This window comes from Charadrius vociferus, unplaced genomic scaffold (assembly GCF_000708025.1).
Source record: "Charadrius vociferus isolate BGI_N301 unplaced genomic scaffold, ASM70802v2 scaffold326, whole genome shotgun sequence".
Classification (NCBI taxonomy): Eukaryota; Metazoa; Chordata; class Aves; order Charadriiformes; family Charadriidae; genus Charadrius; species Charadrius vociferus.
The window spans coordinates 3,842,010-3,866,031 of record NW_009649062.1 but is presented as its reverse complement, the minus strand read 5'-3'; the positions used below and the strand labels follow the sequence as shown (position 1 = coordinate 3,866,031).

At 37.2% G+C, this 24,022-nt stretch overlaps 1 protein-coding gene across 1 annotated transcript in view; it reads right to left on the bottom strand.

Annotated features, from left to right (window-relative positions):
* Positions 1-23,564, bottom strand: part of LOC104289232 (protein HIRA) — a 29,435-nt gene extending 5,871 nt beyond the window's left edge. The window contains exons 1-21 of the mRNA XM_009888148.1: positions 23,537-23,564; positions 22,285-22,347; positions 21,414-21,524; positions 20,534-20,624; positions 19,920-20,014; positions 18,943-19,038; positions 17,484-17,644; positions 16,425-16,592; positions 15,782-15,895; positions 13,987-14,057; positions 10,805-10,910; positions 9,985-10,212; positions 9,206-9,291; positions 8,575-8,769; positions 6,997-7,167; positions 5,304-5,508; positions 4,392-4,496; positions 3,449-3,597; positions 2,154-2,315; positions 1,359-1,417; positions 225-330 (exon numbers count right to left, since the gene is read on the bottom strand). Of these exons, the coding sequence (XP_009886450.1) occupies positions 225-330; positions 1,359-1,417; positions 2,154-2,315; positions 3,449-3,597; positions 4,392-4,496; positions 5,304-5,508; positions 6,997-7,167; positions 8,575-8,769; positions 9,206-9,291; positions 9,985-10,212; positions 10,805-10,910; positions 13,987-14,057; positions 15,782-15,895; positions 16,425-16,592; positions 17,484-17,644; positions 18,943-19,038; positions 19,920-20,014; positions 20,534-20,624; positions 21,414-21,524; positions 22,285-22,347; positions 23,537-23,564 (2,570 nt within the window). The remainder of the gene's footprint in view (positions 1-224; positions 331-1,358; positions 1,418-2,153; positions 2,316-3,448; positions 3,598-4,391; positions 4,497-5,303; positions 5,509-6,996; positions 7,168-8,574; positions 8,770-9,205; positions 9,292-9,984; positions 10,213-10,804; positions 10,911-13,986; positions 14,058-15,781; positions 15,896-16,424; positions 16,593-17,483; positions 17,645-18,942; positions 19,039-19,919; positions 20,015-20,533; positions 20,625-21,413; positions 21,525-22,284; positions 22,348-23,536) is intronic.
* Positions 23,565-24,022: the final 458 nt, after the last annotated feature.

Sequence of the window (24,022 nt, the reverse complement as noted above, 5' to 3'; positions counted from 1 at the left end):
GAAAGAGTGATAAATTCAGCTGTGGTTTAACTTTTTCTTTTTTAAAATTTATTTTAAACATAAGAAACCATAACAATGTAATAAAGCCTCGACATACACTGGTGAACTAAACCAAAGCTAAGGCTGGAGTGTGATCCTACTCAGACTAACCTTGAAAACATGGAGTGAAACTGAACACGTCAGTTCAGTTAAATTATAAAAGCAGGAAATACTATATAACTTACCATGTAGAAAGAGAAGGATTAAAACAGTATGCCTTTCCATCAGACATGCTCATTACAGGTATACCATGCTGAGTCAGCAAGATCTGAGAGACAGTTGCATCGCTTCCTACAAGTCAAGTCAGACCAAGATATTTCTTTTGGAGTCTTGCATAACATTCATAATGGTAAAAAATGCTATCCACCATTAATTATCAGACATAGCAACCAACAGAAAAAGGTTCGGTAAATGTTATTCTCAAGCACTGATAGGAAGGTCAAAACACAAGATAATGATAGTGAGGATGAGGCTCAGTGCAGCAGCATTAAAATCACTCTTCTGCAAATTACATTATCAATCTTGATGCTGTAATTTATACAGTACATTGGCTTAATTGGAAACATTCTCCATATCTAGGGGCAATCTTCAGCAATTCTGCCATGTCTCACCCAAGAAGCCTTTTATCTTTCTTTTTCCCATTAAGTTAAAATTCTAAAATCCATCATACTTAGAAAAGCGTGCTCTCTAAGAAGGTAGTATCAGTGGGATAGCTGGAGTCTCTTATTTCCCAGCATATCCCAGGCCCAGGGTTTGTGCATGTAATTTCTAATGAAGATGTTTGCAACCTGCTAGTACAACTACTTCTCTAGCTAGTTTTGATTAGTACTATACGGATTAAAGCTAAAATAGAAGCCAATATGCTCTGAGACACTGCTTTTTTGATAATTTGTTTCAGGCCAGATAATGGCAATGATAGAAACTAAAGATTTTGAAATAACAAATCTGAAATAATCAGTTGTTGTTCATCATTAAGATAATATGCATGCAAAGTACACACAGAGAAATTGATGTAATAGCAGATTTACATAAAATATTTGGTTTGTGATCTTCACAATACTGAATTTTCACATTCAGAAGCAAGCCAGAATATAACCAGCCACAGAATCTTGTACAAGTCCGTTACCCGCTGATATTCTCACCTCAGTTATTTCTACTGTGTTTCAACATTGCCAACGACTTCCTTTTATTACACAGTAACAAAGGAAAATTATTTGTTTAGACTATTTAGGTTTCGTAAAATTTCAGTGTATCCACAAGTGGCACTAAATAGCACAGGTGGGCTCAAAGGTTGGTAACTAAATGACCTTTTATATTACCTGAAAATATTGTTTGCAAAGACTCATCTCTAACAATGGCTGTCTGCTTGTGAACATCCCTGAAAAAGACAAAAGAAGTCTGCAGTTTACAAACAACTGAATACTATAAAATCATATAACAAATGCAGTTCTTCAACATTCATGACAAAGTGGGGGGGGATTTTTCTGGAGTTTGGTTTTGACATTTTTTTCACTGCTTTGACAAAATTATTTTGGCAAACTCAAACCCCTTACGGCAACATAGAAGTCAATAGCATTGAACAGCTTTTATGGCTTTTGTCAGGAAACCTCATTACAGCTGAGCAAACACTAAGGATCCAAATAACTCCTTTAGGAGCTCTAACTTGCATGAGACATAAGGTTAAATTCAACAACTGTAAACAAGTACTGCAGCTTTCATCTTGGCATCTTGAAGATGTCTAGAGTACTTCTAACAGTGAAACTAATCTACTTTATTGGCTAAATATGATGAAAGTTGGTAATATCCATATTTTTCCTTTTTCCCTCCTCAATCCATTCCATATGCATGACACAAGTCTGTCTTAGGGAGGCTGTTTAAACTAGCAGCTTCTAGCTGATCATCTATCTTCCTTCTAGAATCAAATTCAGTACTATGGACAACCTTAGAACAGAGAAGAAACAGGATTCAAGTCCTGCCCAATTAATTCTTCATATTGTATCTAAAAATGGAGTTGTGTTCAGATCTGATTTAGTTTAAGCCTCAGTTTCAACAGCAATGCATTGACACAGCTGAACAGAGCCCAGCCAGCTGCTGCAGCCTGATATGGTACTTACCAAACAGAGAGCGTAGCAGCAGTGGTGAGAGCCATGATGTAAGAACCTGTGCAATGTAGGGTGGAAATGGGTGTATTCAATATTATAGGAGGAAGAAGGCGACGACCACAAGCTGAAAATACTGACAATGTTCGTTTCTCACAGGCTACACTTACAATCTCACTGAAAAAAAAAAACAACAAACAAACAAAAAGAAATTTACATTTTGTCAAATGCAAGTAACATAAAACCAGACTGATTTCCCAAGTTTTCATACAACTTGGGCTAATTCCCCAAAAGGTAACTATTACAGCTTTTAAAAAAAATCCTGGATACCAAAAGGAAGGCCAAAACCTAGGCGGATTATATTTCTATATGTGTGTATATATATAGGTGCATTCCATGCCTCCTTAATTTGGTTATAACCAGGATGGACTAACAGAAGATGGCAAGAGAAGGTTTGCAGGCAGAGACAGTATCTTTTATTAGACCAAGGGGTATAGTTGGAAATATCAGTAAAGCTTTTAGGTATACACAAGCTCTTCTTCAGTCCTGTACTTGTATTTAGTTTTAAAATCTGCTGCTTTGTTTTCAGACCTGGACATGGCTTAGGCTTCAGAAATATAATTTCAATTTAAACTCTGAGGTTGGAAACAAGCAAAGTTGAGAAAAGTAAGGAATAAAATAGCAAAAGACTCAGGAAAATACTTCTACGTCACAAAACATCCTGTTTCAAATTTTTCATTCTATAGTAGTTAGCGCTTGAACAACTGTCACTTACCTTGATTTAGTCAACTTTAATGAAGAAATTCAAAGGAGAAAAGGTAAATATACAGGAAAATAGTTTTAACTGGCTAATGAGAATTTGTGACTCCATACAGCTAATACTTGGAGAGAAACTTGTCTTAAGACTAAGAGCAGTACATATTTTTATCCATAAAACATTTATTAGTGTGTAAAAATTACAATAGTGGGTGATAAAACCAGCAAATAGCAGTAGTCAACAGAAATAAGTCAGAATCCCTACAAAAAACTCCACAGGATAAGAGTTTAAGAGCATCGATGTATTAGAGCAGGTTAGCTGGATGAGAAGTAGGACAACTTGAGCCAAGCCCTAAGAATCAGAAGAATCCCTAACAGAAGTGATCTGGTTAATCAACTTTTCCAAATAAGTAGATAAAAATACCTTTAAAACCTCTACTTATTTGTAAATATGTGGGTTTAGATGTAATTAATTTTCCGTAAAGTGTACTTTTGTACCCCTAAAATGTTTTCTGGCCTTCAGGATCTTCTTCCTCCAAAATACACTCTCTTACCAGCTTCCCGCTGCAGTGAGAATTCGACTGGTGAGGACTGTCTCCCATTCCTTTCCTTCTCGATTACACTTTAACCTGCTCAACTTTGAACCTCCCACTGTGGTAATTTCATTCTCCACTTCAAGGTACATTGATGGATCTGAACTTACCTGAAATACAAAAAATAAAATACTTTTTGGAAGAGGAAAAGAACTACTCAAAAAAACAGCAACAATTGGCTCCAAAACAATTCCATCTTTAAGAACAGATTTAAGTATGGCATTCTCTGTTTAAAGTGGCTTCAAAATATACTACGGTACTTCAAAAGAAGCAGACCTCTGAAAATCAGTCTTGGCTAGAGCAAAAATAATTTCTTTGCATTCAGAGCATAAGAATAAAGAAAGGTTGTGCTAGTTCTGTGCTTCCTAATTCAGGGCACCAGATCAAGTCTAGATGTGTCCAGTCTCCCTACAATCTTCCAATTAGAACCAGACTACCACAACCTAAACACACAGTAAAATTATTTCATAAATACCTAAAGTAATACTATTTGCCAGTCTCTTCAGATGCAGAGCACCTCCAGAGAACTCTCAGAAAATACTTGTTTTTTCTCTTCAGCAGTGTACTACCAACACAACTCTAATAACAATGCAGCAGTTATTCCCGTTGGAGACTTTTATCTTTACAACACACTTTGGTTAACCAGGGAGGGGGGGACTGTCGAACTAGACATATTCTTCTTTGAAGTTTAGCTAGTTCAGTAGTGTCCTATTTTTAGCTGATCTGCCATTAACTTTTCTAACATAGACATATTCTTAGAAGCTGAAGTATACCATCTTGCTTGATTGAACAAATACATATATTAAACCATTAATTTATCAAAGGACCTGAATAATCTAAGAATATAAAAAAGCAGGATTTTTTTTTAAAGTATTAAGCTTTTTTTCCCTTATAGTCCACTTACTTGCAAAGTAAATGATTTCTGTGGGATTGGGGTTGGCAGTTTAAGTGCTAATGCTGGTGCAGAGATGCAAGCAGCATCCTTCTCAGAGGCCAGTGTAGCTGGAGACTGGAAAAAAAAAATTTACAAAAATAGTTATGTTTTTCCATTAAAAAAAGTTAAAAACAGTAACATTCTGTAATATAGATTGATTTGAAAGATTTTTTTTTTAAGTTTCAAATAACACCTATTGCAAATATTAATCTTTTTCCAACTAGCTGTATAAATACAATTTTTTTAATATAGCTTCTAAGAATTAAAAAACCAAACCAACGTAGATGTGGTCTCTTTTTTTATACCCCCTCCCCTTTTCAGCTGCAACTAGTTAATGGAAATTCAGGTATACTGCACAGAAAAGCTAAGCTCTGAATACTGAACAAAGGTATCTATCTATATGCTGGAATGATGTAAAAAGATGGAAAACACTGCAGTGATGGAAACACTCATGCACCTTACTTCTTCACAGTTCCTAGGAAATTCATAACCGTGTAAGTTATAATTCATAACCATTTAACCATATCCAAGTCACACTCCTGCGCTTGGGCCACTCTCCAGCCAAGACCACCAGAAAACAACGGTGTTTCGTTTTATTCTATACAGTGATTTGGCAGGCTATCACTACTTAGCATGCCAGTACCGTCTCGTAAGTAGCCGCATATTTATATAAAGGACAGACACATTTGCCACACCACGTGCACCTGCTTTTTATAATCTTAAATTTTAAAAAGAGTAAGTTTCAAGGCAAGGAAGGGGGATGACTAAAAATTCTGAGGGACTGATACTATTTGTGTTTCCCTGACTTGATGGAACAAGCGAACATGGGACTGACTTTATTAAATGAACACCAAAAGCCACAATGAATCTTATTTATTTCACCTGAACAGTTAAAGTTACTGGTACAAGTCTGGAGTCTTTTCGAGGTCTTCCTTTTTTCTTCTTTTCTACCGTTTCTCCCTCAAGTTCCAGTTTCCGCTTGGGTGCACTGAGTGGTTTAGCAGCTGGAACTTTTTCTTCACTGTCACTGCTGCTCTCCAGAATATCCTTGGGCTTATTGTCTTTAATTAAATTCTGATCTTTCAGTCTGAGCAAGTAAAAAAAAAAAAAAATTTCACATTTTATATCAGCTGCCACGTATCCTATGCACTGCATTCTTGTATGTAAGAAGTTAACATTCTTAGCCTTGTTTGAGTGTATTTCAAAAGGCATAAAAGCAAGAAGAGGAAGCCGAAGAGGTATGGCAAATCCTCTGCAAAAGTACAATGTACAATATATATATGTAAACTGATCAGATATATTCTCTCCTTTAAAAAAATTAATCAAACTAGCAGTTAGCAATGTAAATAACAACTTTATTTAGCATTCAGTTCCAATTAAAATCAGATCTCTGTCCCTGGGTTGAAACACTCCGTAAGATGCAAGAGTAGTTCATCTTTTCCCCTCCGACGGACATTACACTTTCTGCTTGCTCATGCAGAACTTCATTTGTCATTCTGTTGTCTATCCCCAAAAGTCTCCCTATTCAGTTCTGACTACTGTAAGATGCATATCTGCAAACCATACAAGTGACCTCACTGCTCCATTTCAGGAATACACTATAACTAAAGATGACAAAGTATGAATGCCCGTGAACGCTCTTGTTAACTATTATACACTAAAATAGGTCATTTAATCATACTCTTCCCATTCCCTCCAATAGCTAGTTATTAACTCGCAACAATTTTTTGCCACTTATTCCATAACCACTTGGCTTCCTAGAAATATCTTGCACAATCCAAACCTTTTTTTTGGCATCTGAATTATGCCAAACAATACACTTTTATCCATACTTTACTGACACATTAGAAGCAATTATGAGAGTAATTTAATACATCTTTCTTCTGCACCATATGGTCAAACCCTTTGACATAAAAATATTGAGGCATTTAGTGAAAACACATTTTACTGATAATAAGCTGGGGAACTACACACTTCTTTCTCAAGACTGCTATTTTTTCTGTCCTTTGTTTTGGTGAAGCAGGAATACTTATGCCATAACACACTATGTCACAAAACCAAAGGCTTTCTTCTTTTTCTTTAAAATCATGTGGATCCAGAGCCAAAACCCCTTAAAATCAAAGCATCTTCTCTGCATGCCTTCAAGGCATAAAACTGAAACACAACAGCGGCTATTATGGTGATAGGCTGTCTGCAGACATGCATGGTGATTTATCTTGAAGTAAATCTCACTCTTGTACAGAGATGCAGGCTGGCTATTTTTGTCTTCTAAGGAGTAGAGATGCATGCAGCTACACATAAAGGCATGCACACACACAGCCTCTTGGAACAATAGTTTCAGAATATTTTGAGGACTCTGCTTGATCCCAAATGCCAGAGACAAAGGCACAAAGGGATAACACCAGCAAAGAATTTACCTATTCACAGCCGTCTCCTTCCTTCTGATTGTGCAAGAGACCCAGGACAATTTCCAGAATGCCAGCACCATGACATCCTCACCACAGAGAATCAGCATTTTGAATGTCTACATTACTATCCCCCTTCTTCTTTTGTCCTGACCCCAGCTATGTCTTACCTGTCCACAACAGTCTGATTGGTATTTGTTACAACAGCAGTCCCTGAGGTGGCTTTGGATCGTTCTGTAAATCTAGAATCAAACGCTTTCATAGGTTCAATCTTGGATGGAGTTGTCAACACAGAGGAAGACGATGCAGGAGGAGCAGTTGAGGCAGAGGTAGCATTTACACTGTTAATAGAAGGGAGCGGAAAACAAGGATTGAAAAAAATTTAGTATTGGCAACCTGCATTGCTCATAACAACTAGCTAGCATTCATTACACTGGCTAGAAACCATACCAAAACCCTTTCACTCAAGTACATACATGAATTAGGATATGCTTTTTCCCCTTTCATGCATCAGCATCCTGCAAGCTTTGCCTGTTCTCAAAAACTGTTTATGACACGTATCAGAGCTTAGAGCTTCATCTGTCCACATAGGTATACCTAGATTAAAAGACCCTAATTTTTTCATTATGTATTTTTAATTCAGGAATTAAATGATGCTTTCAGGTGGTCCTTAGGTACCCGAAGGGAAAGGATCACTATCTTAAATGATGACCGGGGTTCCCAGTTTTACCCCTTGGTTCAGGTTACCAAATACAAGATCATATTCCGCTGTTTATCAAACAATTTGGGCTCTAACAATTCAAGCCAGGTTTTGATTTTGTTGTTGAAGAATCCAAACTAATTATTAGGCCTTCCCAAGCATAACTCTAAGGGAAAGGAATGTGTTTTCCCCACACAAAAGCATTCCAGGGATCTGCTATTTGAATAGCTGTTTACTTTAGAGATTTTTTCAATTCATTCAGAGAATGAATTGGAAGAAAGAATGGCTCTAAGATAACTGATGTTTGTACTAAAAAGCAGTTAGAAGTCCGATTTCCAAAGAAAAGGAGACTTAACGGTTTCATCTGTCAATCACTTCTCATAGTCTACCGACTAATTTTTTTAATCTGTGGCCAATTTCAACTGCATTTGATGGCGTGGTAGGGGTTCCAATGACATTGTGCTCTTACAAATGCTATAAAAACACAGAGAAGAAGAAACCAAGTCAGTGTTACCATGGAGGGAAACATAAGTAAAATTTTGTTGTTCCATAATTGACTTGAAAGACACACCAGCTAATCAGTGTATGTGCACTGACAAGTCAAGGTCACTGTGCTCGCTCTTATCCGATGGGGCCGCTACACAGAGAAGTATTACCATGTTTGAAAAGAGGAGATCTACAGGACACAGGATAGGATTTGATGGTAAACAGGCTTCATTACTCCCACTGCTGGAAAACCTTCTACTATTTACTAATAACAACCCAGTAATCTATAGCAAGTCAATTTGTTAGAGCATTAGCAATCAACTGTGTACCTCATTGCACTGAAGTTCACTTCTAGAACTATGTATATGGATTTATTCATTACTGATTTATCACTATTTAAAGTAACCAAACACTAATAAAATCTTGATGTTTTCAGGAATATTAGGTTCTTGAAGTTTTGCGGTAAGGAAACCACTTTAAAAATTGCTTGATTACAGAACTGTAAACAAGAATTAAAAACTAAACAGTCATATAAGTGAAAAACAAAACTGCAAATACTGACCCATCTTTATTGACTGCATCATCTGTTGGTTTTATACTGGCTGCTGTTGGCTCTACAGAAGGCTTTGAAGTATTAAGGGAATTCACAGCGTTAGAATCTAATGACATGAGCTGCTGGTTACTTTGAGAAGACATCATTGAGCCAGACAGAGATCCAGATATTGGGATGCTATTGAAAAATGCTGTAGAAAAATCCCTAAGCAAAAAGACAAACAACAAATATATTTCTCAAAAATACTTAAAAAATAATTTTTAAAAATAATTGAAAAAGTGTAATTTTAACTAAACTATTTATTCTTCCCTTTTCCACATGCGGATACTCATATACAACCCAAATAAACCGCCACCACCTAACTTTCCAGAGTCGCTTCTCATACAAACCTGCAGTACACTAGAGTATTGTTCACTTATCTATAATGGCAGATATTGAGAATTAGCCTTATCTATTAGAATTGAGATCTTATAGCTAAGAGAACACAGGTTGAAACTACATTCTGTAAGCATACACAAGGTATTTCCAGCAAGTGCTTTAAGATGCCGTAGGATTAAAATAAATCAGAATTCTGAGTTTGCATCTGGGGAAAAAAGAAAAAAAGCTAAAGAAGGATTTTAAAGACAACTTCCAAACATACCCAGTGTCCAGCTGAGCTATGCAGAGAGGCGTGATCCTTCTCCGACCATCTGCTGTCCGTGTTTCAACTTGTTTTTTTAACAGATTCTGTTGGGAAACATATTTTGACATCGTTTCTGATAAATAGGAAACGCTTTTTTTCCTTTTTTTTTTTTTTAACTGACAAGAATAGGTGTATTAGGTGAAAGATATTCCTCAATTAAAAATCTGTTAACAAAGATTTTTTTTCCCCCCATATTGTCTTCAAACCATGCTATTACAGCATAAATAGAACCAATCTACATTTTTATTAATACAAGTGTATTTTAATACCACGGGTTTTGACCAACAGTAGGTTTTTAAGTAGAAGTTCATGTAGTACGAAGTACAACAGAATTCTGATCGCCTCTACATGAAAGTCAAGTCCAAAACATTTTCATCTGTACGCCTTGAATCCTTCATTAAAAGTTGTGTTCTATGTTTAGCGGAGAATTAAATAATGCTTTCAACCTCTTTCATTGAGAAACTGAAGCACAGTTCTACCGCTGGACTGTTATTAGCTACCTTTGGTATCCTTTCTGTACACATCATAGAAATATCCACAAGCCTTTTTGCAGTCTTACTTCTGCTTAAAAGCATTTTAACTTTTCAACAAGTCCCAGTAATGCCAACGGGACCATTCACAGGCTGAAAGGTGCCGTTCAACATGAATAACGAAGCAGAAATTGGTTTTATCATACGCAATTTGATATTTATGGGCTTAGCCCTTGACACTATACAGTGACTATCCAGAACACCTACCTTTCTAATGTCCTCCAAACTCTCCCCATTAACCATGCTTGCCACTTTGGGAGCCGCTGTCGCAGTCCCAGACGCTTCCCTAATGGACGCGTTCTTCTGCTCCACCTGCTGCTGTTGCTGTCTCTGTTGATACTTGAGCATCTCTGGATTCTCAATAATGGTGGTAGACAACTGAGCTTCAGTCATTATAGCTAGGCTTTTACCATAGGTGGACTGATGAATGTTGCTCTGTGGGCGTTAAAAATGTATCGCACAAAAAGAGTGACTACAACTGCTAGCATGACATCACTCGTTCTAATGTAATGGAATCACACAAATCTAATGGAATCCATAAAATGCAAATGCCCTATGTATCGTTTATACACTACAGATTATTTTTTTCTTTATATTTTCAGCTAACTCTAAATCAGTATGTAAAATAATTGGAATTCAAAGCTTTAGTTGCTAATAGCAATGAGAGGAAAAAAACAGCCAACAGCAATCAGTTTAAAAAGACTTGCATATATGCAAGTCAAAGAGTAATTTGAAAGTGTTTTGAAGCACCCACTCCTCGTTTCCTTGGCCAAATAATTACTTCAAATGTATAATGATGTGTAAGCAAGTGGATGTTTTCCAAATAGACTTTCTTTCCAGAATAGAAACTAATTTCACAAATTTGTTTCTTGACTACTCTTTTTTAATGATTTATAAAGTAGACAATAACACATTTTTCTGTAATACGGAAATCAGTCACTACATACTTCTATAAATAGTCTATTACTTTAATTGAATCAAGACATGCCTTAAATATGATCACAGATTCTCTGAGAGCTTACTGTACCTTTTCCTCCTCACTGAGTGGATCTCCAAGTTCATCCTGGGAAAAGTCCAAAAAAGCCACTGATCCATCCATGGAACACACCAGGATACCGAGTCCATTAAGGGTCCTGAAGGAAATAAAGGTCCATCTTTTTTTTCCAATCTCTTTCATTAATGTAAAGGGGCCATACAGTAAATTGCTCAATACAAATCTTAGCATAAGATTGATTATCACAGCAACTACCAATGGAACCAGAGAAGTGGGACAGCAAGGAGACAGGGTGATGGACAGCACGAGTCCATATGCCAATATTTCTTTGGAGACTGCACACATGAATGTGCCATTAGAACAATACATCTACCCGTGTCATGATCAGCACCATGAAAATCTTTCTGAAGGGGTAAAACACAATAGCGTTCACAACAATGAGAGAAAATGATAAATCTATTTCCTTCAAAAGATGTACAAAATTTGTGTGCTAATGGAACTGGGTGAAGAAAGAGGCCTTCAGTAGATAAGCAATCAGTACACTTTTAAGGCCATATAAACCGCTGTTTCGGGGCCGTGGAAGATGAAGTTTCATCATGCATGGGAAACAACTAACAGATAGTCATTCCTATCAAGAGCTTACAGTCCAAATAAAAAGATAGGAAGGAGAATGGACGAGACTCTTAAGAGAGAAGCTCTACATGTTGGGTAAATGCCTCTTCTCTATCATCATTATCTGAAGCAACAGCAATAAAAAGAAAGCAAGATGTGCATCTGAGCAGTCCAAAAATCTTTGTACTAGGCAAGAACATATGTTTGATTCTGTTATTGTTCATTATTTGTTTTTTCTAAGCAAACTGCACATATTCTTACACGTGGAGACATATTGTAGCCCTCTTCTGGAGGTCTCAAAAGGTTTTCTTGGTGGAAGAGACACAGAGGAGAAACTATACATTCTATTCTTAACGGAATGATAACCTTCCATATATACCCTATTATTGCACATTTGAAAAGAATAATATTCGATGAGTTTTGACTGCTAACCCAGTAACTTCCAATTATAGAGCTCACAGAGACAGTGACGTAGTGGTTTACAGCTGACTTGTTACAGAGAACTGAAGAGAAAGACAAGCAGGCAGAATTCTGAAGTCCTATCCAAATTAGTCCAGCAAGGTTTAAAAACTTATTATGTGCATCATGGCTACAGGTTTTTGAAAACGTCTTTTTTCATGGTGGCTGGTGCCCTGATAGCATTACATCCAGAGAAATTAGCCTCAGCACCGCATAACTAGGTTAACCAACACTACTCCAAGTTAGAAAATGGTAAAAACTTGCTTAGCAGAAAAAATTGCTGAGCTCCTATTGACCGCTGGATCCAAGCAATTGTTCCATGAAAACATAATTATGTTCAGATATCATGATGATGGATCTAAGCCTAAAACTCTAAAATAGAAATGAGACAACAATATAATAGTACCAGATTTCTCAGAATTTACTCAGTCTGTTTTCAGAATGGAACGTGTTTCTGGAAACATTCCATATTATTGACATTTAGCCATACATTTCAATTTATAAACAGATTATAAAATAACAAGCTTCCTGATGATCCTTTGTCTCTCAAATACCCCATAAAACCATTTCCTCAGAAATTGCAAAATGTTAACCAGCTATTATTCCCAATAACTTTATGCCATGAAATATGCCCAAATTGCAGATGGAGAAATAAAAAACACTACAGGAAAACACAACTATTCAAAGCTATTGTACTACAACAATAGCAGCACTCCTCACTTACAGGCTTCCTAGCCTTCATCTATTAATGAAAGCAAAACGTTTTGGTTTTGAAAACTTTTTATCGTCCTTTGCTCAGTTTCATGGCAAAATCCACGTGGCACACAGAAAAAAGGAAGTTAAAGAATTGTAAATTTTAAAATTTACAGTGTAAAACCACCAAGATTGGTACAGCTATTAAGGCAGAATTTCAACAGTTAGGAAGTGTGAGAATTAAGACAACCTATGTAATCAGCTGTGTGCCTATCATGAAAAAGTATTAGTCTTTTCTTGTACAGAACCCTTAACTCTGTAAATCACCTGATGCATGCATGGAGAGGGTTTTTTTTAATACCATTTACCGAGGGGTCTCACAGTTATTTCTCCCTTGTTATTCAAGTCCTGCAGTGAATAAAGAAATATTAACTTCTGCATTTTTATGACCAGGCCTTACAAAGAAAGCAGGAGAGGAGAGCGCACCGCTAACTGCAGAAAGAGGAAAACAAGATTTGGGACAGTAGACTGCTGGGAAAGTGGGTTCTGCAACCCAACCCAAATCACTAGAGATGTCCTGCAGCCTCCTGTGGAAGCTCAGCACTTGCTCTTCTGCTATGCCCTGTGGTTGGTGGTGGGGTTCATTCTCCTTTCTCTGAGACTTGCTATTTGATCAGCCTCTGCCACTCTTCAACACAGAGCAATTTCCACCCTTCACATGGTGCTGCAACAACACAGTCTGACTACATTTTTACCAGAAACAAAAGCTATTGCATTTACTTTTTTTATACATGAAAATCCTTCAGGCAATTCAACTGATTTCCGAGTAATGTGTGTGTGTGTGTGTGTGTGTAAAAGTGAGTGTATGCATAAAACATTAAAAAAAAAAAAAAAGACTTTCTCTCTTGGTATATTGTGTCCTTAGGCATGAAGGAGAGATTGGCCTAGAAGGCTCACCTCACCTGAATTTGTCATAACTGCATAGTGCAATAACTTTTCATAGACATGTCTAGACTGTGCTTTTGTCAAGAAAGGTTGGACCAGATGATCTTTGAGGTCCCTTCCAACCTGATATTCTATGTTTTTATGATAATGCATGTAAAACTTATCAGGTCCACCATGTCGTGTTATAAAATACATATTCTATGAAAAAAATATATATATCTGAGAATCATAACAAGTAGGAACTCATTGCACAGGTATTTTACTGTGTCATTTTACTGTGTTTAGTTTTTATTCAATTTTAACGTTGCACGATCTCAAGTGACCACATGCTAGTTGCTAATGTTACTACCAAAGATGTTGCAGCAGAGTCAAAAACTTCAGGAACCAATTACTTCTGTTCCAACAGCTACAATCTGTACTGTTTTAAGGAATTTCCAGTTAATGCGTATACCTAAAGTTAATACCAACACTTCGGCTTTTGTAACGAGCAGCAGAAATCAACTTACCAGGAGATGTCCATGATAGACTTGTCAAACAGCTCATGTATGACAACTAAAGGTCGTTTCAAACACGTGAGCTTAAAACAGAAGAAACAACACTCAGAAATTTAGAGGTTCTATGGTACCACAAATATTACCGCATTAATTCTCTCCCAGAGTCTAACAATATTCACCAAACAACATCTGGCCAGGAGACAGCTGTATGCCTGATGGTGTATCTAAGCACCTAGTTACCCACTCCACTACTAGCACAGAAAAGCTTTTGGAGAAGAAGAGCTGACATTCAACGCTCCTTTCTGAAACAGACTGAATTTCTTAACCAATTTTGCCTTTACATCACAGTTGTAGAACACACTCTACCACTCATAAAGTAATTCCACAGACGCTAAAGACAGCTTCTATTCTAAGCTTTACTGAGATAAGGATATTGCAGACTGCCAGCACAAAAGGAAGACAGAAAACAGATTAGGTTTCCATGTCCTCACTCAGACTACTCGTCTAAGTAAGTGAAGCCTATCAAAAGCAAAGGGAATTTGCCTCACAATTATTCTTAAAGAGGATTCCTCTATACTTATAAATCAGCTTAGTAATAAAGAACTAAATATGAAAATTCCCAGTAATGTTCTAAATGAGGCATTCTAAGCTCTTTAATGTTAAACCAATGGACTGAAATGAAGCAGGAGAAGTCAATGTGGTCTAGGACGTTTCATGCTTATAGGTTCCCCGACGCAGTGTAGTACTCATCTTCAGTAGTTCTTTCTTTTATGTTTCCATAGGTCTGTGTTGTATACGTATCTATTAAGCTCTTCAGGGCAAAGACTGCCTATAACTTTGCATCCCTATAACACCTAGTATAACCTCAACAGGCACCCTAAATGAAATCATAGTATAAATAGAAAGTAAAATATAGTGAGAGTGATACTTTGATATGGGTATGCACTGGTAGCATTGCCAGAAACAGATTTAGTGTTATGCATTTAGCGATTGATGGATAAATATCACACTGGAATCTATAAATAGTAGATTGCAGTTAGCAATTGGTGTGTTCTGGCACGTGTTCTCATCACAAAGCTGTACAAACCAGTTAAATTTATTCCCTGTCCTTTGCAGTTGCCAAACAACCTGTCTTGCATTTATAAACGTGAGAATAGCTACTCTTCTCTTAGCCAGAATAACAATTTTAGTGTAGATTTTAAAGTAAAACCCAAACTAGATGTTGAAACCTTGAAAGTCTACTTAAAAAGCTCATTCACTTCCACATTCCTTTCCATAGCAAAGCCAGAAGCCAGCGATTCAGACCAGAATAAAGCAGAACGATGAGCTGTGTATATGCTCAGAAACAGCTACCCTGGGCCTGCTATATTCTCGTACCCATAAAAGCAAGACTAACAAAGCTAGACTCTAAGAGTGATTAACGGATAGGCGGGCTAAACATGGGGAAACAGTGAAGTCTTTTTCTTAAGAGAGTCACATGGAGAATGAGTAAAAGGCATAGGAAGAAAATAGGGCTGAATTATCCTTATTAACTGTGCTAACAGGTTATTTCCCTTAACAGTTCCTCCCACTTACCAGGGCAAAATACTCTGCTCCTGGCTTCTAGCTGCTCTTGGCTTTAGACAAATGAACTAATACCAATCCACTTTCTTCACCCCAGCTAATCCTCTAACAACAGAGAGAAAAAAAAAACTAAACATGAACCCAAATATAAGACCTAATGCTGTACATGTGACCTTTGTGCTAAACCCCCAAGTTATCCAAATGACCACATTAGCTCAAAAGCAGCAAAAAAAAAATCACTTACCCAAACAGAAAGAGATCGATCCTTACTACCAACAGCACAACAGCAGTAGGGACAACTTGACTTGGTGGAGCTCCCATTCTTTTGTTTCTTCTTGAAGATTTTTGGATTGAATTTCTGAACAAATGAGATGCCCCAAATTTTATTACAGTAATTACATTTTAGTAGATCTGCTTTAAAAGCAAGTTTTCCACTTACGAGTGAAAAAGAAACATCTCATAGAAACAAAGTCCTTAACCAGACTCTGTAAGAGCACTGACAAAAGCCAGATGTGCTTTCTTAAGGGGCTTTCTGAATGCTTAACGGGAACGGCAAATAATTTTAATTCTACTAGCGATCAGGAAGCCACTAGAAACCTAAGTCACTTTAATCAAGTGACTGAACAGCTAACAAAGCTAGTGTTTGGCTTTCCTAACATGCTCCTGTACTCCCCCTTCTTATCATGGTCATCTATATCCAGTTCTCTTATCACAAGAGCAAGCTGATTGCTTCCAACATGTAAAGTTGACAATTTTAAACACCACCATCCGTTTGCTTTACTAATCTTGAAAACTATCTCCACCTCTTGTCCCATTTATGCATAAAATTATCAAAAAGCATATATTAGAAGTTTTACATCAGGGATAAATTACTATCACTCACTCACCACTACTGTAACTGCTTTCCGATGCCCTACAAAATCCATGTTGGTTTTCCATCCATCTCTCTCAATGATCTGAGCAGTAGGTCCAGAATTATTCATGGCATGAGCAGAAACAAGATAGTGACCATCAGGTGACCAGCTAAGACGCAACACATGAGTTGTCCCTCCACACTAAGAAAAAAAACAAACATACTAGAGCTTTGAAAGTGTTTGACAAACAAAGGATTTTTAATACAAACTATTTAAATTTTAGACTTAGGGAACATGATTACAAAGTCAGTCCTTTCTGAATATAAAAGAATGACATTACATACACCAACAACTTCAGCCATGTATACAAGTGATGTGTACTTATGAAGCCCTACCAAAAAGGGGAAAAAGGAACTTGGGAGAACTTTTTTTAAAGGAAACAAAATGTAAGTCTTTTTGGATACCGTATACTCAGTATACACCATAGTCCTAGTTAGTGACAGGGCTGCAGCACACCACCTGCTAATAATGAAACCTCAGCTTGCAATGCCATCTCACACATGAATTCAAGCGCTTACAGTCTGTTACAAAGAGTAATTGCACTAATCATGGTACCATACGATCACTGCAAAACACTCCACTCACTAAGCACCACCTTCTGTCCCCAGAAATTTGATCTCTTGACCATCATCATCATGTAACAGCCCTGTGATGCCAGACCAAAGATCCCTCCTAAGTACTTATCTCGTTTCTGATAGTGGCCAACAGAAGATGCATAGGGAAGAACGTAAGAGCAATGTAATTAGTGTGCCAGTACTTCCTTGGAATAATCTCTGCATTTCCAGGAATTTACTTAACTGTTTACATAACCCATGTAAACCTTTGGCACCAACAACATCCAATGGCAATGAGAGTCTCAATTTAATCACATGTTGTGTGAGAAAGCAACTCTCTTTTTCCCCCCTTTTAAATCTGCCATCTGATAGTTTAATTTATTAAATTAACTAATCTTTGTGCAGAATCAGAGTTATTCTTACAATTTTCATTCATTCTATAGGAATTCACTTTGAATGGTCACACATTCCGACGTACCTCATCAAAGGGTTTTGTGATGCTGGTTTCCAACTGCCAGTCCATGGTCCGCCAAACCTTCAAACTTCGATCATCAGCCTGAGAGGCAATATATTTTCCAACAGGATCCCAGGTCAGCCCCTTCACCAAGCCAGAATGACCCTTCAAAGTGGCAAGAATTTCTGTGCACACAAAATTGAAAATAGAGAGGACTTACTGATATCTTCTTTAGGACAGACTGTTGAGGAGATTTACAAGATCTTTTTGAAACAGCGTATTAAATATAACCTCTTTTAATGTACAAACAACAACATAGCAACCGAACTGGAACCTGTACTTAAGCTAAGAATGATTAAAAAAAAGTGGGAAAGAGAACTCTGGACAGAATAAGGGGTGCAAAACTCTTTATAAGAAATAGATCAGAGCAGGAAGACCCACAGGGCCCGGGCAGTTCAGAATAGCACTTTCAAGCTATGGAAAGCAGCTGTTTAACTGGAACTTCCTTAAACATTCACTTTCCTCTGTGCCCACAGATTATCGCAACAAATTCAGCTTTGTGCAGCAAGCATGAACTAAGCCAAAGTTGCAACTGAACAGGCACACAAGCCTGGCAGACCTGGTAATCTACTTTCAGTCAATCTCTCGCTTATCAGAGTGTGAGAGAAGAGGCTGAGAGCGCTGCGCAGGCTACACAGCTAGGCTGGAAGTCTAAAAACTCTGATATCAGGATCGGAAGCAACCCTAAAATAAATGGCAGTGACTGGGCACCACACAATGGGAGGTTTAGCCTGTATCAGGTTAGGTGGTGAGAAGCAGCCAGATAAAAGCACATGCTCCCTAACTGCCACACACCCTCGCAGGTCAGCTAAAGCTGTGCATTGCGCCGGCTGCACCTGGCAGCGTGGTCCCTGAGAAACAGAGGCCTCAGGACTGTGTGAATTGCCAGCACCGCAGCAATGGACGAAGGAAAATGGCCAAACGTAAGGCTTCAGAGCTTCTGCTACTGTGAGGCTCCCCTGGTCCGTCCTTCCTGCCCTTCAGCATGTGAGGTCACACTGCTTATTAAGCAGCAGCATTTAAAATGGAGTAAATAAGATAAAGGGAAATGAATGGAAAGTCCTGTAGGTACCAATGCAACGTGGAAAAAAAATATGCATATATAGATGTAATATCAAGTTGAAGTTCTATCTATTTTGGATTTTGTACAGAAGGTAAAAAAGAACATACATGTAATGACCTTCATGTAAAATCAGCAGCACAACCTGAATGTAGCTGTCGTCTACAGCAGAGTGGAATCCACTGCTCACTGCCACCCAACCTTGGAAGAAGGACTTACTCGCCAGATTGCAAGCTTGTCATCTCAAAAGACAGGCAACCCATTCCCATGTAGAGATTTTCAGTCAGTGAAATACAGCCGCGGAGGGAAGAGTTTGTCACAAACCTTTACGTTCTTGCACATCTGAAATGTTAGAATTCTCACCTGGAAATTTGACAGCATTCCAGATGACAACAGTGTTATCCACACTACAGGATGCCAGCCAGGCATCGTGCGGAGACCACGCTACATCCATGACATCTGGTTTTAAAAAAAAAAAAAAATTCCATTTAAGATGTTGATGGTAATCAGAGAATCCAAAAATCTTTTTAAAAAGAACCTGTGTCACAACATTTTTTCTATCACTACATTTTTTTCTATCACCAATAAATGGTTATCATCTCACTAGAGGGAAGGCAAGAAAGAACATAGCAACACTCATGGGGAGTGAGGATCTCCAACTTACCATGTTCAATGGGGAACAAAAATAAATACAAGGCAGAGAACACAATGTTTAGTGATTATAAGTAGTACTAATGCCTGTATAAAGTACTTTGTCTTGTTTTCAATGAAAAAAGCAACAACAGCTATTGCAATGCACTCGCTTTATTCCAATACACTTGGAGTGATCAGAGCGATTTCAATCTTGATTTTAAACATAGCTCATCTCAGCAGGTGCAAAATGCCTTTGAAACTATCTGTTTTACCCACCTGTTGCATTGCTCTTTAGTTATTTTTTTCCTAAATAAGTATTAATATTCTTTGGTTTACAAAAACTTTATCTTTTGCCAAGCAGGAGACTATTCATTGCAAGTGTGAACATTTATTTAAATAAAAATACAGTTTAGCTTCCTTTATTCAGATTAATTTTTAAGCTAGCGAATAGCAAAATACAACTTTCTTAGTTGCCAATTTTTCTACTACATAGTTGCCAGAAGTTTTCTACTACATCGCCAGAAGTTACTTGTATGAAAATTTGATTAAAAATTACATTTTCTTTTAGATTTTCATTGCTGCTTTTAAAAGTAATTACTGACTTCCCACCAAACATATAAGTTTTGAGCAAGAAAATGTGATGCTGAAGACCAATTTTTTTTTCCAGATACACGGAAATTATGTTCATTCAACATTTTTTAACTTACCCCCTGAATGGCTTCTGAGAATCGATACACACCTCCACTGCTCAACATTAGTAAGTTTGCTACTAGAACCAAACACAGTGCTAGGTCCAATGTACCTAATTAAAATAGAAACAGTTATCAACAGAATGACCTCAAGTTCTTCAAGCGTTCTTTATAAAGAAAATCAGCTGTACAGTAAATTTCTATTCTATAGTCAGTTATTGCTGCAAAGAAAACTGAAGAAAAAAAAAAGTACTTTCTAGAGAAAGTAATTTCAGTTATTACAAAATTAGGTTCGATAAAATGTACCATTTCTACGCATAGCAAAAAATGGTAACATTTAAGATAACTCTTTAAATCTGATCAGGAAGGATCAGAAATCTTCAAGGAGAGAAAGAAATGCCTCAGCTCCTCAAAAGGAGAGAGACTGCCCAGGCAGACGCACACTCCACCCACGAGACAGAGACCAAATGTCCACACCAGCGATGTCGTGGCACAAGTCTCAGCTCCTTACGCACCAAAAGGCAAGGCCATGAGCTTACAGAAGGCCAGCACAGGGAAGAAACACTAAGAGACGTGACAGAGTAACCTACTTGAAATAAAATACAAAATTGAGAAGAAAGAAACACGCTTACGCAGCTCGTTTCCACACCATAATCAACTTGTCATCTCCCCCTGAAGCCAAGTAAACGCCATTGTTTGACCATCGCACACAGTTCACACAAGCTGAAATGTAGAAAAGAAAGTTTGTACGATGAAACATGAGAATAAGTGGTTCTGGACTGGGGACAGAGTTTATAATACGCAAAACCTGACATGCAACGTGTAGGATTTAAGTGTGCTTTTTCCACTCAAAGCAGTTACTCTGTCTGCTTTAGATAAACAAATTGGTACTTATCTTTCAGTAACAGCTGAGGAACTTCTTACTTTAAAAAAAAACAACCTATTCCTTTTTTAAAAAAGCTTCACCAAAAGCAGCTCAAAGAAGAAAGATTAATATTAATTTAACAAAGGAAACTGCTTATGGTAAATGAGGTGGGATTAAGAAGGCAAAAAAGAAAGACACATCTTGAAGAAAAGAAAGGGGACAACTTGTTCAGGTGACTATACATTCAAATGTAATGTGCAATAATTCCAGAATAATTTAGAACTATAACCAATATACTTCCCATGGTGTTTCCTTTATACTTATTTCTTCTCTTGCCCTTTCCTTCAGAGCTCCCCAGTTTCTCAGAATGTGTGTTATCAATTAGTTTGTGGCCACAGCTGGAAAAAGTTCATAGGGAGATTTCCAAAGGTATCTGTATTTCTCTGTACATTTTCCCCACATTTTAACAACATTTTCTGCTGAATATCTAAAAAAGTATATAGCCCAAGTATGAGATCACTCATTGATTCCTCCCCACTGGAGACAACATGATTTTTGTAATCACAAACATGTACTTTTAAAGCTTTGGCAAATTACCAACATTCAGGGAAAAAAAAAAAAAAACCCAAACCAAAAATCTTTGTTACCTAAGTGATTGTCCATCTGACAAAGCATCTTGGGAATATTTTCATTCTTTTCATCTTCCTCTTTCAGGACAGGAGCCATATTCCAGATCACAACTTTCCCAGAATCCTGACCTATAAGAGAACAGAAAGCCCCCCCCCTTTAAAAAAAAAAAAAGCAAAAGAGCTTTTCAACTTAATCTCAGTTCCAGAACAGATGCTGAAATGTAGGCATTACTGCAGGGGGAACTTTGGAAACATCTGAATACAGTGCCACTCTGATATAATTACAGCAAGTCAGAAGTGTTTTATTTTTCTTGACACTATTAAAAAAAAAGTTATACAACCTTGTTAAAAAAAAAAATCATACTGTACATAATGATACCAACTACAAGGATGAACTACTTGTAGTAAAATTGTATTTTAAAAGAGAAAAGATACATTCAAATCCTAAATGGCAATTACTATATTCAACAAAATTATTCACTATTGTACTCCAAATATTTTTGCACATATTTCTTGAGCTATTCCATTTATATAATTGGATTTTTTTCTTGTCCTAATAGCTCTACTATTTAGCAGGTCAAAAAGCCCAACTTCACATTCAGTTCCTCTTCAAATAAAAAAAGAAATTTGGTCAGTATGGCCACAACTCAATTATTGCAGCTACTGTCTCAATGATGTCCAAGAGGAGGAGCGCAACAGAAAATGTAACCCTGCCTTCTGCAGTAACAGCAGCACTTTTCAGTACATTTTAATGACTTACATAATTATCTGTTCCTTAGAGATATGTGATGTGTTTTTAAAAGGATCAAACCAATTAAAGTGTTGTGAAGGCACAAGATTAGTATTATTATAGCCCAAAATTCTGCCTTCTGTCAGTACGCAGACATACCTTGTCCTCCTGTTGCAAACTTGGTCCCATCTGGGTGAATGTCCACTGAAAATATTGGCTTTCCTGGAATTAGAGAACAAGACGCAACATACTGAATTGTTTTACAGTCAAGGGAATGCAGTAACACCAAAAAAACCATAACTCTTCTGGCTGGCAAATAACTTTCTTCTTCTAAAACTTAAGAGTTGTAAGAATTAGAGTGGACTAGAAGAGTTGAAAGCAATGTGACAAAAATGACAGTCTATTAAAAACGTATATGGAAGCAACTATGCTGTAACAAACCAGTGATAACTAAGGACACTTAATCCAGCAGGATATGCCAAATGCCTCAAAGCAAAGTAATACCACAGAGCAAGTGCCAACGAGGCAAAACTGTATTTGAGTAAGGAATTTCTTCCAGGTTTCTACAGTTCATTAGCTGATGACCTGAAGCAAGTTTTGTTTTGGTTTCTGTTTTTGTTGTTTTAAAATCCTCCCTAATCTCAACCTGCATCTGGTGGTCACACAATTACCTCTCTCAAATTACCTCTCTCAAATTTAAATTCTTTTGTTATGAAACTCTTCTACCCAAAGATTATCTTTTCTTTTTATGGCTTCCATATAGAAAAAGACTAACCAACTCTAATATTACTCTTAAATCTTTCAGTTCTCCATATGCTACACCCTTCAGAAGAAAACTAACAGTTTTATGAACACATAAACCCTATAACAAATAACTAACAGAGTTGGGGAACAGCTTTGGAGACCAGACAACCCTCACTCTCAGCCTGTTCCACTCTGACCACTGGATCACATACACTCTCCTACAGGTTCACAGTTCTTGTAATCTTTGCAGGAGGAGAAGGAAGAGGGGAGAAGCCAACTTACTGCCTATCAATGATGCTCAAAGAGCTACCACTAAGGATTACTTGAATGAACACGCATGCGATTCCCACATTCAAGTAATTTTTGGCAGCAGTCAGAACCCTTTCAAACTGGAATGCTTCTAAAAGCAAGATTGCACACATGCCATTATAAAATAAGGCAATTTACCCTAACAGCCAAAAGAACTAGTACCCACGTACCAAGACTACTTGATACATTTCCCATAAATGTCAATTCTTGCACTGTACATTCATGATATGTTAAGACATAAACAATAAAACCTGGAGAATTTATCCAGTGATCGGTTTTATGTTGCAACTACAGCATCCAAATTCCTTGACACTAAACCACTAACAAACCCCTCATCCAAATATTCAGCATTTCTTACTTTTTGAGGGATAAGCATTTTGCTTCATGTCAACTTTATTCTTTATGTCGACTTGTTTTAAGGTTTATTTTATTTGGATTTATATTGCAACTCTGACATGTGATTCCCCTTAAAATTTTTACAGGCAGCCAAGCAAAGACCTTAAGTACAGTAAGACGGCACTCAACTCACATTCCTTCCAAGTCCTTTCGATTGCATAAAACGCATAAACTGACACTTAGCTGTGGCTTTTCTTCAAACTGTTGTGCCTGATTCTAACTTTTATTCTATTAACTTGAATGTAACATACAGGGCTAAGATGAGTATTTTGAGAAGCACAGGCAAGAAGCAAACATTTATTTTGTCCTTCCCAGATACAGAAGTTCCCTTAAATTAAACCCGTGCATCATTTGAAATAGTTTAACCCACTGACACTTAGGGAAACGGGTCATTCTGTAGACCTTAGAGGTGGAAGAGGGTACACCTTTTCAATCTGCATCCACAGTC